This window comes from Nycticebus coucang, chromosome 4 (genome assembly GCF_027406575.1).
Source record: "Nycticebus coucang isolate mNycCou1 chromosome 4, mNycCou1.pri, whole genome shotgun sequence".
Lineage (NCBI taxonomy): Eukaryota > Metazoa > Chordata > Mammalia > Primates > Lorisidae > Nycticebus > Nycticebus coucang.
Genome location: NC_069783.1, coordinates 69,227,703 through 69,245,687, shown reverse-complemented (window position 1 = coordinate 69,245,687; position 17,985 = coordinate 69,227,703). Strand labels below are relative to the sequence as shown.

The 17,985-nt window shown below is 43.7% G+C and overlaps 2 protein-coding genes across 3 annotated transcripts in view; one reads left to right on the top strand and one right to left on the bottom strand.

Annotated features, from left to right (window-relative positions):
• Nucleotides 1-17,985, top strand: part of TGFA (transforming growth factor alpha) — a 101,655-nt gene that overhangs the window by 65,883 nt on the left and 17,787 nt on the right. The window contains exon 3 of one of the 2 annotated variants that reach the window (XM_053589620.1): nt 17,275-17,392. In XM_053589620.1, coding sequence (XP_053445595.1) covers nt 17,275-17,392 — 118 coding nt within the window. Of the gene's footprint in view, nt 1-17,271; nt 17,393-17,985 lie in introns of both variants that reach the window. The other variant, XM_053589619.1, reaches the window with a different exon arrangement.
• Nucleotides 13,241-14,226, bottom strand: LOC128583361 (complex I intermediate-associated protein 30, mitochondrial-like; the record flags this gene model as incomplete). Its single annotated transcript, XM_053587542.1, has 1 exon — nt 13,241-14,226. A coding segment is annotated over exon 1 (900 nt), but the record flags the coding sequence as incomplete, so codon positions are not given.

Below are 17,985 nucleotides of genomic sequence, written 5' to 3'. Positions count from 1 at the left end.
TAAGCTAGAATACTTTGGATGGATCAAAGCCAACTAACCAAATTAAATTGAACAGTGAACACATTTAACCGTATTTAGGTTAAGAATGATGATTTAATTAGGAAGGGTATGTGTCTTAAGTTTGATAGCAAGAGGCTTTAGTTGACCACAAGCTTATGTAATCCAACAGCATTCCAGGACTGCTAGTTAAAATTGATGGAAATGTCAGTTATGTTAGTGTAGAAATCGGGTCATGGGAGATGGCTTTTCAAGTGTACTCTGTTTCCATATCCCAGAGCTTTAGAGCAAGGACTCTGGGGTCATATTGCCTCTTTTTAGATTTCCCCTCTGCCTGCCTCTTTCTAGCCGTATGTTTCTGAGCAAGGCCCTAAATCTCTCTAAATTTGCACTCCTCATTTGTAAAATGGGTAGAACCTATGTCATGGGCTTTTATAAGAATTAATTTAAATAGTAGATATGAAACTCTTAGCACAGAGGCTAACACCCAAAGCATTCAGTAATTTTTTTTTTTTATTTGTTGTTGTTCCTCTGTATTGGACTATTTGAAGGAGGACACTAAAAAAAGGTCAGAATTTGTCCTGAGATAAAGGGTATAGACTTGCTTGCTTAAAGAACATTTATAAGAATTCCAACAGCATATTAATTATTTATTGCTATGTGAAAAATTGCCCTAAAATTTAGTAGCTTAAATCAAGAAACATATATTATCTCATACAGGTTCTGAGAGAAACTCAGAAGTGGTGTAGCTGAGAGGTTCTGGGTCAGGGTCTCTAGTTGAGGTTGCTGTCAAGCTGCATTGTCATCTGAAAGCTTGACTGGGACTGGAGAATGGCTCTCTCATATGGCTGTTGGCTGGAGGCCTCAGTCTTACTACATAGACCCCGCCTGATGATCTGTCAACTAGCTTCCCCCAAAGTGAGTGACCTGAGGGAGAAAAAGAGAGAACAGGGCAGAATTTACAGTGCCTTTTATGACCTAGTCTCTGAAGACACACACCATCCATATTGTATGGGTCCCTGAGACAGTGTGGGAGGGAACTTCACAAGGCTGTGGATTCCAGGAGGTGAGGATCATTGGGAACCATCTTAGAGGATGGTTGTCAAGGGGAGTTTAGGACCACAAAGGCTCAGAGAAGATTTGGTGGCTGACTAAAAGTATGTGAAAGGGCTGCCATGTGAGACACATTCTACATAGCTTCCAAGAATGGAATTCAAAGCAGTAGGCAGGGAGTTCAGGAAGGCCAATATCCCCATGGTTTAAGGAAGAGTCTCCGAACAACTGCGCCAAATCGAACGAGCTGCCTTTGGGGGTAATGGCTCCTGTACACTGGAGGAGTTGGCACAGACTGGACACCTCCACACAGGGACACCGCATGGAGGGAGGGCTCTAGACTGGCTAAAAAGTTACCTAAGAGCCCTCTCATGTGGTGATATTTCACTTCTACATTAGGGAAGAATTTTGTGAAATGGAACCATTTTAGGCTTCATTTCTTTTACTTTTGATGGAAACATTTTTCACTGAAATATGAGGTCTCTGTTTCTGAATCAGTGTGGCTTGGAGAATCTGTTAAGAGGTAAAATGACCCTGGTGTGTCTAGCCGGTGGAATTTAAATCAGAAATTCCCAACTTTTTTTTTTTTTTTAAATAACGCAGAGCCTCGAGATCATGAAGGGGCGGGAACATTGTCACCAAGTTTTCCCCACTGGGGATTCTGACAGTCCTTAGAGAGAAGGCTGAAGCTCTGGAGGATACTGGCCAAGTAAGGCTCAGACATTCACCAGCAGAAACCAGCCTATTCTTTGAGTGTGCAAAAGTACTTGCTGACACTTTGGGGGGATTCCCATAGGGAGAATTGAGAATGTGCTTATTTAAAAATAGCCTCCTGCAGAAACTTTTTAAGTGGCTGGTGGGGATGGTGAGGCACTGTTATAGTGGTCACCATGTGTGCACATAATGTAGAAAGTGTCTATTAAAAGGGATTCCAGGAAAATGAAGGAAAACTAGAGCATACCTCTTTTATTCCTTCTTTGCCCACTCTTGCCCTTGGACACTTATCAAAATGAATGATCAGTGGAATATGAAACAATAATTTCTGAACTCCGGTCATTACTAGAATTCTAAAGAATTTCTGCCAGTGAATGTGCAGACTGGAGCTATCATACCCTAGTCCAGAAACCACTCCTCTGGAAGACAGGATTGTCATGAGCTAAATCACCCCAACAACCTAACCTTCAGAGGCCAAAGTATGGAGGTAAAGGCAGGCCATGGGTTCAGTGGGGTTGGGGAAGGGATCCTATTAATGCCCCAAGAAAGGACGTAGTCAAGGCCACATTGAGTATGAACTCGGTTGGCTCTCCTGTCTGGCATGGCATGGAAGCCTGGCAAACACAAGGGAAAAAATAAAACACTTTTCTGGCCCAAAGACAAAACTCTATGGTGCACCTCTTCTTTCTTTCTTATACCAAACCAATTTCTTAGCCATTTGATATCTTTATCTGGGCCCAAAATGTTAAATAGAAACACAATCTCTGATGGAAGCCACCTTACTTCTCCATCATACTAGGAAAAGTAGATCTTTTTCTGTAAAGATAATGCAAGAAATTGCTGGCCATGTGAAAAAATTCATTGTATCTTCAAGATGGGGAAAATGCTTGAAGAATTTTAGTGAATATCTCTACACGTAAAAAATTGGTGAAGATATTAGATAATCTCTAGTTTGTGTCTTCAAGACTGAAGCTGACATTGCATCTATGAAATAAGTAAGAAAAGGCTGCAATGAGATGAAAGAATATGACTGCCAGTTTTGAATCTACCGTGTACTAATGAGCAGGAGATTGGATATCACAATGAATCAAATCAGTGAAATAAAAAAAAAAAATGAACTGGGAAACTTCTCCCAGAATTCAGAAGGACACAAAAGCAAAAATAATGAGATAAAAAAGAAATCTGGAAAAGAGATCTCTAGGTGATCCAATATACAGATAATAATTCCAAAAGAAGAAAGGAAAGCAAACACAGGTTGACTTGATTATCAAAGAAATAATTAAAGAGAATTTTCTTAAGCTGAAAGAGGTTAAGATTGAAAGTGTTAACTTCAACGTAGTTTTAACTTGTTTTCATTACAAAGAATGTCTTATATGCATTGAGTGAAAATTAAAAACAAGTTACTTACAAAGGAAGATAGTAAATCTAACTTCAGGTTTCTCATCACCCACTACCAAAAAGTAGTCAGTAGTGGAAGGCCTGTGGGGTCTAGAGATTGTGACTCCAGTTGTCATATGTGAAGCCATGAACGTGAGTGAGAACACAGAGAGGTGTTCTCACATCTGATAGTTCATTATGTGGACATACCTCTCATGTGCCCCTCCTGTGAACAATGTCTAGAGATCTTTTTCAGCTAGGCGACAGGTGGATCAAGATAAAAAGCCCCAAAATGGAAACAACATGCTGTAGAAAAACAGTGACAATATGTCCAAGTAACTGTTCTCAATTTAGTTATACTAATACAGATGTCAAAATTAGTGATTTTAATAGAAGTTACATATAGGGATATGAAATCAGATTATAGTAATAAAAACTGGTGATGAGGGACAAGAAGAAGAAGGAGGTAAAAGTAGGCTAAATTTGTTACCTAATGAACACCACATTTCATTCTTAACATTGATAATTTTAGAAAAGTTATATTTTTAAAAAATCCCTTCCTGAATTGCTAGGATTATAGGTATGAGCCACAGTACCCAGCACTGGATTTTTGCATTTTCTAAAATTTCTACAGTGCACATGCATTACTTTTTAAATAACAAATTATAAAACCTTTTATGGGGCTCATCTGATGTGTAACACATTAGCAATAAAATATAAAGGACAGATGAGAAGCCCCCCAATGATAATAATAATGATAATGAAATCTGATCAAGATCTTTTGGGCCACAAACCAAACTGTTTGGGTTTTGGTTTTGGTTTTTTTCTGGTGGTATTAATTTAAGATTTTACAGCTGGTGAAATACATGATTATGGCCATTTGGAGGAATTGTAGGGTACCCATCTTCTGTGTCAAGAAGACTGACCTTGGGGATGTGAAGTTTAAATCACATTATGGTTACACAGCAGAGGAGAGCAACGCTTCCGTCTTAATCAGTGTCATGTGATACAAGTAGAAAAGAGTAGCAACTAAAAAAAGAAGACAGACATGATAGTAGTTATTGCACTGTGCTGCCATGGAGATTTCTGTCCAAAGGATTTTGAGAATACAGTAAATTAATATCAGCTGTGTCATTTCAATCACAACAGCTGCTGTCCTTTGTGGTTTTATTTTTTGTTTTGTTTTGAGACTTAGAGTTGAAGAAGTAGCCTTTGCTCCAACAGTGCTTTGTTCAGTTACAAACTGAACATAAACATTCCATGCAAAAACTGGTTACTCCTCATCCCCCAAACTGTTACCAGCGCACCATGGAGGTTTGTTGAGGGTTGACCTGATAGACAAAACAGACCTTAAGCTAAGGAGCGGGGTTTCAAATCAAGGGCAAGTTGACTTCATATTGTAAGTGTAGAACATGTTGGTGTTTGGATGAGGTTGCTAGAAGAGATGACAGGAGAAAGAAAAGGATTTATGAGGATTTCTTCCACAACAGAAATTCTCCAACCAGCCCCCAAACATTGTTCAGACTTCAGGCCTGGCATTAATGAAACACTCCCTGCTGTAACAGATAATCCCTTGATGTTTATTTCCTGCCCATGTCAAGGGTCGTGCAGACTTCTTTCCCAGTGGTTGTTCAAGGACCCAGGCTCCTTCCATCCTGTGGCTCCTCCCTCTACCATGTCCTTGGGGAAGTCAAGCCAGCACGTTGGTAAAGAGAAAGGGAGATCACCTGGGGAGGTTTTCTTGGACCCAGCCTGGATCCGAAGCATATCACTTCTGCTGACATACATTGGCCCTAACCTGGTCATGTGGTCACAGCTAACTGCAAGGAAGGCTGGGGAATGTAGTCTCCATGCCAAGGAGGGGTAGGAGCCCAGGTTTAGGGGAACTCATGGCCCAGACTTTATCCTTGTCATATTTCCTACCTCCTCCCTACCTCCTCCTTTTCTGCTGAGCTCTTTCAATTAAACAAACAAAAAGGACAAAAGTGTTGTCGTTGGAAATGGAATGGACTAAATAGGTTGCATTCTTCCAGAGGATTGTTGGAGTTTATAGAGGGTATGTATGGGTTTCTAGCCTTGAGGACAAACCTGAGGTCATCTTTTACCAAGCATCGTTCATCTGAGCATCCTCTGTCTTCTCTAAATAATTGTTTTATCTCCCTCCTCCTCATTCCCTTTTAATGGTAAAACATGAGACAGCTGGGCAGCACCTGTGGCTCAAAGGAGTAGGCTGCTGGTCCCATATGCTGGAGGTGGCCGGTTCAAACCCAGCCCCGGCCAAAAACAGAAAAGAAAAAAAAAATGAGACAGTAACATGATTTTTCTTGTGCAGATTCAAATCTTAACTCCTAAAGGAGAGTCTTATACCACTACGATTCTATTTGTGGATAAATCACTAAAAATAAAAGTGGCTTAAATTTTAACTGTGTTTATAATATGAGGTTTTACTTTTAAATACATTTGTTTTCTGACTCTAAAATGCTCATTTTGTGAAATTTGGAAAACTTTTTAAAAAATCGCCCATATTCCCACCACTCTTTTAACATCTCAGTGTCTTTCCTCTGGAATATAATCATGATTGAAAGGCTTTTGCCTATAAAACGCAGATGGAAAAGGAAAGAGTCACATTTTTGTCATCGGAGTCTCAACTACAAACTTACTTGTACATTTTTAAGACAGTTGAGCTTTGCCTTAAATTTACCTCTGTATGCCTCAGCTTTCTCACTTAAAATAAGGGTATTATTCATCCACCCAGACTGCAGATGAAAAAGGCATCTGTCAAAAGTTCTGAAGCCATAAAATGTTTCTAGAAAAACAATCATCCCAGTAGTGCTTACATGTACTTAATGTGGAGGGTTTGAAGGGATTATGGTTCAAAAACTCAACAAGAGGAAGGATTTTTTTCCCTAAGGGTGGATTGAGGGTTTCCTGCCAACCACTTTAGCTAACAATTTTCATATTTATAAGGAGAATAGAGACACACACAGGCAGGCAGGTAGCCCTGGGCTCCAACGTTGCTGCTTCTCTAACAAAGCCAAAACAGAATTCCCCATCCAGCAGGACTGGGCTGCGGTTCCCAGAGCCATTCACATTCTGATTCAAAGCAGGCGGATGAGAACCAAACAGAGATACCCTTGTTTACTTTGTGAATGGAAATTGGAAGTGAACTCTTTCCAATGCTGGTTGACACCCAGGAGGATGTAATTAGAGTAAGGGGCTTTCTGGTTTGAAGATACCAAAGAAAGAAATGATCTCTCTCTCTTTGAAATCAAATTATTAAATATTACAAGAGGAAGAAGAGATTTAGCTTTCAATCTTCAAAGCAAAATCATGACCTGTAATTTCCGTAATTGGGTTTTTTGCTTAAAATTACTAAGGCTCAAGGTAGGGGTAGAAGGATCAGGGGAGGGGCTGGAGAAACAGGGTCCTGAGAGGAGTTTTGCTGGGACGGGAATGAGGGTCTTTGTCAGTGCATTTCCCGTCTGTCTCCATCTCATTCTAATCTAACGAATGTGGAATGCAGATTGACAATCTCACACCTGCCTCCCCCTTCCCCTTGCCGTCTGGGGGAGGCAGGGGGTTCCTGCAAGAGTTGGGGTGCAGTAAGAGGCCACGCTGGCATGTGTGTTGTGCATCTTTACAAAGATACACATAGACTCTGGTTTTAGCCCATTCTTCACGTGATTTCAATGAGGAGGTTTTCTTTTAGATTCTTAAAGCCTCTTTGCTAATGAAACCCACTTGCCTTGGGACTCTTGGTCTTTTTTTTTTTAATTGCAGTTTTTGGCTGGGGTTGGATTTGAACCCACACCTCTGGCATATGGGGCTGGCACCCTACTCCTTTGAGCCTGGGACTCTTAGTCTTTTTAATTTAAATACCTCTGAAAACTTCCAGGTAATTCCTGATCTGTTTATTCTTCAAATGAAAGAGTGGTCTTGCAGGCAGAAGCTCCCCATAAGGATTTCTTAACCACACACCCTCGAAGTAACAGTGGATATATTAACAAGAGCAAGAGTTCTAGAGGGCACCATTCATGAGCTCTGGTTTTGGGTCTGCCATTTAGTGACAGAGAGACACTGAACAGCCTTAACTTTCCTCAGCTCCATTTTCTTCACCTGGAAGACTGAGACAGTAACAGCTCCCTCACAGACTTTGTTAGATAGAATTCTATCTGTAAAATGTGGGACCTAGCACTTGCAGTTAGTGGACAATCTGTTAATGGTAGCTGCTATTGATAAGTGGTCATCATCATAGTCCAAGTTCAGAAAATCCACAATCGGGTTAAAATCTGTAAGTCCAGGTACTTTAGACAGAATAGAAACCTGGCAAAGTACTTCTGCGTTTGTGTTACGCGATTCTCTTTTTCTTGTTGGATTAGAAGAAGGTACCATAAGTGATGCAAACTCTGCCTATGCCTTCAAAATAAGCAAAAGCAAGATGAACCCCACTGGGGTTAAATACTGCTGGTGACTTTTTCTGACTGTGTATCTGTTTTCCCAACTTACACATACTCACACGTGTGCACACACACATACACATCTCTAGCTCTGTGTTATGAATAAGCAATACCTTTAGAGGAAAGTAGGAAATAAGTTGTCTGCTTCCTTCCTAATATCTTTCTTTGACTTTGGTTCCATCATATCCAATGTTCCTTAGGTTTTGCCCAAAGGGGGAAATGATGAGAGAGTATGAAAATGGCTCACATGTTCCCTTGGGTTCCTCCATAGCATCTTGTTTAAAGCTGCAAAAGCAATTCAGGAGCCCTGCCCTGACCCAGAAGCCTCTGGTTTCTTGGGCACGAGCGCTGCACGGTCCAGAGGTCTGGGCTCTGGTCAGGGGTAGCATCTTGTGCACTGGCCCCTCCCCCACTTCCAGCTACTCCTCGGTTAACCATCATCCCTGGTCATATAGAAATCTCTTTTGTGTCTATTTATATTTTCCACCACTACTCCCTTGTGGGAATAATAAGTTCCATATGTAGAGTTCCCCACTCTTCCCCCAAATAAAGTAATACTTCCTCTCGTTTCTCCTAAAAGTGCCCCTTTCTGATTACTAGAAGCTGCTTCACAAGTGAAGGGTTCCCTTTCCTCACTGCCAGCTTGATTCGCAGATTTCAGCCGTGTGCCTTCTCAGCATTTGTCTTCCTGGACTTGAATAGCATCCTAATTTCCCACAGCTCTTCCTTCTCTTAAAATCAGAGAACACTGAGATAAAATTCCACTTCTAGTACTTTCTAGCTATGTGTCCATTGACACGGTTATCTAACCTTTAGATTAGTTTCCTCATCTGAGAAATAAAGACTAGTAATGCTTACCCCATATGGTGGTTTTGAGGTTTAGTACGATAAAAACATTATCCGTGCCCTTAAGTGGGAGTGGAAGGCTAGGTAGGATCTAACACTACTTGAAAATCAGGTAAAGGTAAAAAGCAGACAGGGTCAAAATAAGCCAGTGTTGGAAAAGATTGCTGAAGAATTAGCAATTCTGCATTCAGGGATTATGCTATAGGAAAAATAGGTTCTTTTTAAAGTATAGGCCTTCTCTCGGTAAATTGAGAATCTTAGGGTTGGGGTAGTGGTGACAAAAGTGGCTCTACCTGCCCCCACCGAACCCCTCCAGTGAACAGCTAGAGGCCCAGGGCCAGAGTCACTTTCTCTCTTTCATTGCTTAACTAAAATGAACACATGTCCCTCTCAAATGTGAAGGCAAATTCTGTTTTCAGACGATTTGATACTCTCTGTTAAGTATAGGCCTTATCTGTTATTTAAAAGATGCCCACTGCTCTTGATTTTAATAGTGAATGGGTGTGAGATTATCATCTTCACCACCACACACAAACCCCAAAGGCAGCAAAATTGAGTTCCCCTCCTTAGTCAATAGCACTTGAGAATAAGATGAATTTCCCACTCCTGTATTCCCATAAGTGGGATTGCTTTTCTGTACTCTGCTGATGTTCACTGCTCATTTTAAAATTTTCTTGTTCTGTCCACTCACATGGCCTCAGGAAATGCCCTTATCCATTACCTTCCTCTCCGGTAAAGGTCAGTAGCATAGATGACCTCAAGTTTGTCCTCAAGCCTAGAGGACAGTGCCCTTTCTCATCAGGATTATTTAGAAAAATTCTAAGAATTATTATCACCAGACACACATACATACCTGCTCACCAGCATCTGTGGATGGGCACCAGGGTTCTAGACCATTTGCTGCTCTAAGTTGTGGCTTCTCACTGTGCCACCTGAGTGTGAGCCCCCGTACCAGCCTCTCCTTCACAGTGTGTCTGAGTTTGCAGGTTCACGCATTGCCGCCTGAACTTGGAGTTCCACCCTGGGAAGTGGGCCACCTCCCAGCCCAGAACTGAGGTGACTCCAGCCTGGCCATAGGGTAAAGTGGAGGCCCTTGTTCCTGGAAGCATCAGAGGGCGACTCTCAGATTGATACCTTCCCTCACCTGGCAGGCTACTGGCTGACTCCGATCTTCACTCAGTCACCATCTTTTGTCTTGGACTTTTAAGAAGTATTCATTGGCTTTGCCATGGTAGCGTCTTTAGAAAAAATTTTTAATCCCAGGTCAAAAGCCTTGGCTGAAAGTTCCTACTAAAAAGCAAGACATTATTATTAAAATGTCAAAAAGTTAGCCATGATATCGGAGGAAGTTATGAAACAGCTATAAATGACGTAGGTTTTGCAGCGGGCAAACGTGTTCACAGCTTTGGACATCTGGGGAAGAGTTAAGCGCAACGGCCTCAGCTGGCTCTGCTTGACCAACATGGCATGAAGTTTAATTAGAGCTGCTTTAAGGGGCATGATTATGCTTACTGGTGTAGACGCTGCTCCCCTGGGAGCAGAGCAATTGGAAGGAGCTGTCCAGATGGCTGTCTCCTGACTCCTCTGAACAGCATAGACCCCTCCTGTGAATTGAATCTGGGATTTCCTTGCCCCTCAATTGCTATTCCAGACCCTCTTCTGTGAGTGGGGCTGGGCTCCAGGCCCTATTAGTGGGTCTGTGGTCTCTGGGCAAAGCTTTCACAGCTTCCCCAGAGAACATTGGTGTCTGCAAGATGTGCATTTGGTTAACACATTGGAGGGGCCTCATAAATTTCACAACAACAGGAACTGAGCAGCTTTGAAACTCCAGCTGCTGGTGGGCTTGATGCTCATTCTTTTCTGAAAACTGGAACGTGTGCTTTTCCTATCAGCCCTGAGTACTAATCAGACTCAGAGCCTGGAGGAGGTGGTCGGAGCCTGGGCCGGGGCCAGCCCTCCACTCCCTCCAGTGTGGCCTCTCCAGGAGGCTTTCTGGGGACATGCCCTGTTGGCCTACACCACTTTCCTTTTCTACATGATTTTGGCCTTTCCTTCCTTCACTATTTTCTTGAGTTTTCAGAAAGAAAAGAAAGAATTAAGAGGGAGAGAGAGTGGAGGGAGGCAGAGAAAGAATAGAGTGAAAGGAAAGCAGGAAGTGAAGTAAAGGAGGGAGACTGGGACTGAGAGACTCATTCTTGGGGAAGATTCTGGGAATTTGAAGGCTTCTTTATGATGCTCGTTTTCATAAAAGTAACCAGAGGCAGTTTTACCAGCCATGCGCAGATGGTGCTTTAAGTTACTGAGCAAATCCCTCCCCTGTGTGGCCGCCTGCCCTGCCTCTGAGACCATGTAAGGAAAGCCCCTGGCTCTCAGCAAGCTCTCAGGAAGTGGATCCTCCACCCCTACCCTCCCCAGCCTTCCCCAAGCACCTTTCCTCCTGGACATCAGTAGAATAATCTTGTCTGTCTGTGCTGACCATGCTGTGGTATTGGAGTGACCTTTGCTGAGTCTGGTGGGGTCTGAGACAAACACCTGTAAGGGCCCCCAGTGAGAACAACAATCACGCCTCCCTCACTCGTTGCAGGCTTCACGCTTTGCTCAGGGCATTAGGAAGGGACATTATACCACGAGGCTTGCTCAGCACCCGAGGGACAGGTGAATCCCACTACCTCCCCTCATTCTGGCTCACCCCTAACTAAAATGCACAGGAATTGTAGAGCAGCCATGGTGTTGCTTGCTCACCCTTAGGACTATCGTTTCGTCCACTCCTCCGTGACCAGGTAGTTCTCAAGTTTGAATCACATTCCCTCTTTGAAAATCTACAGCAAGCTCCAAAGCTGCTGAATATGGCAGTGGAAGCAGGACCCATCCCGCACATTGTGCACAGAGAACCTCTCTGGGTCAGAGGCCAGGACAGCTCCCTGTGCCAAGAGTCTTGAACCAAATTGTTTCTAACATGCCTGGAATGGAATAGAAACAGGAAGCCTGTACGCTGGTCCTTATGCACTGTGTGCTGACATGTTTCTCTCTAAGTAGTGGATTAAAGACTATTCCCTAAGATGGTATTTATTATATATCAGGATTTTTTTTATTTCAGGTTAATGTGAGGGTACAAACAACCACATCACAATATTTGAATTTGTTAGGTAGAGTCTCTCTTGTTTCTATGTCCTGCACCCAAAAGGTGTGCCCACCTACGTTGTATGTTATAGATCGGAATTTTCAAAAAATTTCTCAAAATGTATCACTTTTGTACTTAGGAAATGTTTGGAACTTTCCAAAAAGTTTCAAAAGTGAATGTATCACATTTGTAACTAGGAAAAGTTGTCTTTTTTTCTTTTGAAGTCTACAATCTTTTAACTTGTTATAATTGGGCTGGCATGAGCTCCCTCTGTCCTCTTAGGGTTGAGGTAGACAGGTGGCGTGATGCAGAGCCAGGGGCGCACATTCTAAGCATCGACCCCTCATTTTCCCCCCAGGCTCTGGATGCACAGAGCAAAAGCACCACCATGTGTGCTCTCCATCCCTGATACCCTGGCATGGAGTTTCTTCCTGGTTTGGACGCTTGGCTTCTTTAGTGAGCGGTGTGAAGGACACAGATGGTTTTACAATAGCAGATGCTTCTCTGAGATTTGAGATATCGTTCCGGACGTTGTCCACCCTGGCACACGAAGTCCCCTTCACAAACATCTGCACAAGTTGCTCTCTGACCATAGGCTGAGGGAAAGCAAAACCTGTCCTGCTCAGGTGGAGCGGATATATTTCTAACAAACCTCACGTATCCTTGCTTAGACCGCTGGGAGGCACAGAGCTAGATTCTCCACTCAGCTTGAGCAGGAGCCCGGGCCTCTCCTGTGTCCTTGTGTAGTAACCTGACACCTCATGTCTTTGCTACTCCTTACCCTTGTCTTCCTCTGCCCTGATTTCTGCTTTCTCTCTCACCACCTGCCTCTGTTTCTCTGTTTCTTCCTCTGGCTCCCTCTCACACACACCTCTTTCTCATTTGCATTTCCTTCTTGCTGCACCTATTTTTATAACACCTCCAGCCTCTGAGTTCACTAGAAAAGAGGCAAAGTGTCTGTCAATAGAGGCTAAGTGAGACTATGGCATTGAGTCCACTCTTTACCAATCAGTTTTGGAGAGAAGTGTTCCCAAAAGACAGGTACAGGATTTTCTTTTTCATTTAGTGTATTTGTTGACCGGATACTCCACCACTGAGTATTTTTTTTTTTTTTTTTGCCATTAAAGAAATATTTAGGCGGCTCCTGTGGCTCAGTGAGTAGGGCGCCGGCCCCATATGCCAAGGGTGGCGGGTTCAAACCCAGCCCCGGCCAAACTGCAACAAAAAAATGGCCAGGCGTTGTGGCGGGCGCCTGTAGTCCCAGCTGCTCGGGAGGCTGAGGCAAGAGAATCGCATAAGCCCAAGAGTTAGAGGTTGCTGTGAGCTGTGTGACGCCACAGCACTCTACCGAGGGCAGTACAGTGAGACTCTGTCTCTACAAAAAAAAAAAAAAAGAAGAAATATTTAGTCTGTATCTCTGAAAATGCTATTACTGTTAGTTTAGTAATATAAAACTACTACATGTTATTTAATTGAAAAGTCTTGGGCTAATCTCTGGAGAATTTTCATAGGCAAACTCTTCTGTGTGGGCTGGATCAGTAAACACACCAATAAAATCAATTTCCAGGGGGCGGCGCCTGTGGCTCAAGGAGTAGGGCGCCGGTCCCATATGCCGGAGGTGGCGGGTTCAAACACAGCCCCGGCCAAAAATCACAAAAAAAAAAAAAAAAAAAAAATCAATTTCCAGGAAGAATGGACCATCCACTTTATCAGCCAAGGTAAATCCTATAAAAGAGATCTTGTCGAGCAGAAGCTGAGACTGAACATCCTGGATTCTTCCTTGATTTGAGAAGAAAAATTTGGAAAAAGGAATCTTGACCTCCTGCCAGTAGGGCCCCCCACGGGTGAACATGAAGTAACTGTACATTTGATTCTTCCTCTGGATAAAATCTGAGTCCTCCTTGATATTCACCATCCATGGTCGACCATCCCCACAGACCCGGAGATACAGAGTGTTAAACTGGGACCAATCATAAGACTTCCTCCTCTCAAAAGAGCCCCTTGGTATCCTGGATATCATTGCACAGTATCCACTTTGCCTACTATCTCCATCATAAGGTCCCTCAGAACTCAGAGTTCCATAGAGCAGTGCACTTTGGTTATTCTTGCCCATTTTTAAGAATACTTCACTTCTGCCTCCAATTGTCTTATCAGAAGTCACTATCCACTTATCTAAATCTTCTTTCCCACGGAACTGCCAGATGACCTTGGCTTGTTCCAACAAGACCTCGTGCAGAGGGTGGCCTTCTGGCCCTATCCAATGATTCACAAGTTCATCCTTCAAAAGCCTAAAATGGTCCTTTATTTCATCTCTAATTGCTTTATCAAAACTAACTTCTGGCTTCTCATCAGGAGAAGTTGTATCCAAGGCAACTTCTTGCTGGTGATGTTCCTGCAACCCACCTTGAGTCTTCCTCTGTGAGGAGGCTTTGCCAGGAGCCACCACTGGTTTCTGAGGAATATTGGAACAATAGTCTGCAAAGTGAATACCCAAAAAAGGATGCAAGCCAATACTTGGCTTTGGGCATTTTCTCAGAATATAAGTGCTAGTCAGCAATTTGTGAACAAAAGCCATGGTTTAAAAAAAAAAAAGTCGAAATGTAAATTTCTCCCTGAATCACCAGGGAAAAAATCTTCAGCCAATAGCCCAATTCTAGCTTCCCGCAGTCCGTGACTTCCCCACCACTGAGTATCTTAACAGATTCACAGCTTTAGAATCACACAGGTGGCTCGGCGCCTGTAGCTCAGTGGCTAGGGCGCCAGCCACATACACCAGAGCTGGCACGTTCAAATCCAGCCCAGGGCTGCCAAACAATGACAACCAAAAACTAGCCGGGCGTTGTGGCAGGCGTTCTATAGTCCCAGCTACTCTGGAGGCTGAGGCAAGAGAATCGCTTAAGCCCAGGAGTTGGAGGTTTTTGTGAGCTGTGATGCCACAGCACTCTATCCCGGGTGACAGCTTGAGGCTCTGTCTCAAAAAAAAAAAAAAAAGAATCACATAGGAGTTTGAAAAGTGTCAGGTGCATCAGAGACAGCTGCAGGGCGAGCACTATTATATCACCATTCTATCTCAATAAACCAGACTTTTGGAAAATCACCTGGGGAGCCCACAGCTTCCTGGGCCCAACCCCTTAACACCCTGACTCGGTAGATGTGGGGTGGGGCCCTTGAACCTGGCTTCTAACAAGTTCCCAGGGATGTGAAGTGGCCCATCCACGACCCGCACCAAGCACTGACAAGGGACTTCCTCTAGCGACTCAAGAGGTGGGTGTTTAAATGGCCTTTTGTGGAGTTTATCAAAAGCCTTTTGAACGTCTAAATCAAATTAGATCCACAACCTCCAGCCCCTTCATCTCTCCCTATTTGCTCCGTGATGAGTTCAGTGAGCACAGAGAAGCCAGTGATGTGAACTACAGCAGAACCTCCGGTCTCCGTTCAGCATCCAGTGTCCTCTGTTCGCAAGTGACTGAGCCTGTTCATCAGGCTCCCAGGCTGGGACAGTTGAACTGCAGCAGGCCGGGAGGCCGCTGCTTCATGGAGACTCCAACAGTCCCAGGTTGACATCCCCCCAGCGTCAGCTCTGGGCTCCTCTGCATGTCCTCACACGTGAAAGAAAGTAGCTGCCATTAGGGGCTGAAGGGGGCACTTGGACTTTTAGTTACACATCACTGAATTTTGGGGGTAGTGATCATATAATGGTCTTACCACATGGGGATTCATTCATTTTTTTTTTTTTTTTTTTTTGAGACAGAGTCTCACTATGTCACCCTCCGTAGAGTGCCATGCGTCACAGCTCACAGAAACCTCAAACTCTCGTGCTTAAGCAATTGTCTTGCCTCAGCCTCCCAAGTAGCTGGGACTACTGGCACCCACCACGACGCCTGGCTATTTTTTTGTTGCAGTTGTTTAGCTGACCTGGGCTGGATTCAAACCCACCACCCTCGGTGTACGTGGCTGGCACTGTAACCACTGTGCTATGAGCGCCAAGCCATTCATTCATATCTTGACAATCGGGATTGTCAGTGACGATAGTAGGCGAGCCAACCGCTGAGTGTTACAGACCAGACTATTTGTCGAGTACCGTACTTAAAAAGTGTTACCTCACTGCACCTCAGAGCCGCCCAGGAGGTGGGGGACTCCCCATCTTGTGGACAAGAAGCAGGCTAGGGGAAGCCGGATACTTCACCAGATGGCAGGATCCAAACCCACGTCTCTCTTGACTCCAAAGCCCACACTTTTAACCACCACATGTTCTCTCTCCTTCCACATCAAGGATTTTGTTGTATTTTTACCCTCTGCTTTTTCTCCTGGAATTATGGGGTTTCTAAAATTATACTTGTAGAAGCAATTCATGAATAGACAGTGACAGAAGTTCAATATTTAATGGTGGTCTAAAACCCCATAATAGGCGATGTTCTACCCTAAGAGAGGAAGAGCCCCAAGAACATGTTGTTTACCCCAGAACTTAAGAGGAAAAGATCCATTCCTCAAATACCCAAAACACAAGCATAAGAAAGGAAACTGGAAAGTAGATCTATTATGCCATCTTGAAACAACCATCTACTGCATCTTGAGTGTCATTTGCATAAATGAGGCTATGGGAGTGGAATAAAATCATTCCAGAGTGATGCCAGTCTGTTGCTGTATTGTGCCTCACAGTGGCCTGGAATTGGTGACTTGTATTCCTGTCTGAAAGCTGAGGAAGGAAAAACCCTAGAGCGGTGGTTCTCAACCTTCCTAATGCCTCCTAATGCTGTGACCCTTTAATACAGTTCCTCTTGTTGTGACCCCCAACCATAAAATTATTTTCTTTGCTACTTTTTAACTGTAATTTTGCTACTGTTATGAATTATAATGTAAATATCTGATATCCAGGTTGTATTTTCATTGTTACAAAGGGGTCGCGACCCACAGGTTGAGAACTGCCCTAGCTGTTCGGTGTACACCCCACGCTCGTGAGAGTGATGGTGCCGGGGCTATTTGGAGGACCCGTCTCAGCTCTGACTCTGCGCCCTTTGCTCTGTGCCCCTCGTGGCTTTCTGGATACTGATTCTGCTACTCTCACATGGGTTTCTTTGCTTTAAGTAATCTTTATAACCATATCATTCCTAATCCCACCACTTGAGAGAATCTCTGCTATCATTTTAGTGGATATCCTTCCCAGACTTCTTCATATCTAGATTTTTATTCATGTTTTTTATTGAAGTAGAATCGTACTGTAGAGACCCTAGTGGAAATTCATCCATGTCACTTACAGTATATCATAGGCATCTTTTCACATCATTAACTAGTCTGCCTCTGCATTAATTTAATAGTTATAGAATACTTGTTTGTACTTTTCTTCTGGTTTCTTTTAAAACAGACTTTTATGAAGGATAACTTTTAAAAATGGTTGCTATCACTTTTCAAAAGTAAAATTAGGTAGCTCTTGGGTTGAAACAGTAAAAGTACTCTGGTATCTTTGAATTATACTGAGTGATTTACAGATTGTTTTCTTATCTAAAAACAAACAAAAAACAAAAACAAAGCCAGAGCTTTCTCTGGTCCTGGTCATTAGGAAATGACAGCTGAGGAAAGGGAGCCCTCAGTGGGACCAGAAGCCCCACTCATGGGGGGGTTCACCTTCCTAACCAGTGGGGTGAGGGCCACCAAGGTCCGTGTGGCAGCTGTGCCTGCATCTTAGCCCAATGTCTTTCCTCTTCCCAGCAGACCCGCCCATGGCTGCAGCAGTGGTGTCACATTTTAATGACTGCCCAGATTCCCACACTCAGTTCTGTTTCCATGGAACCTGCAGGTTTTTGGTGCAGGAGGACAAACCAGCATGTGTGTAAGTATGCCCAGGTCTCCTGGAGTTCTGGGGCTAGGGGGTGGTCTAGCATCCAGGTAAAAGAGCATTTACCTCCACAAGGTTTGCCTCTGAGACCCTGGAGCCAGACGTCTTGGAGAATCAGAATAGCAGGGCTAAAAGACACCTGTTTCAAAGCCAGCTGGCTAAATATCCAGGTTCCCCAGCCTCCACCCCAGAGCCACTGAGGCAGAACACCTAGAGTGTGGAGCTTGAGGCTCTGTATTTTTAACAAACATTTCAGATTCCTGGGTTCAGCAAAATCGGAAAATTTCTGGACTAGAATTTAATTCACTACTTAGAATTTCTGGAAGGCAAAGCTCTGGGCTGGATGCCTTTGAGTGGCCTAGAGTCTCTAGGATGAGGTCTCTGCCTTCCAGCATCTTTGTAGCCCCGCTAATAAAATGAACTGAAAATGCATGCAAAGGGCCAGTGTGCATAGTATTCAGAGAACAAGCAGCAACTTGGAAATAAAGTTGCATGCCAAGACACGGTGGTTTCCACACCTGGCCGAGCATCAGCCTCCTGGTGGTGGTTTCTTAAAGTATTGCTTAGCCTCACCCTGACCTATGGAA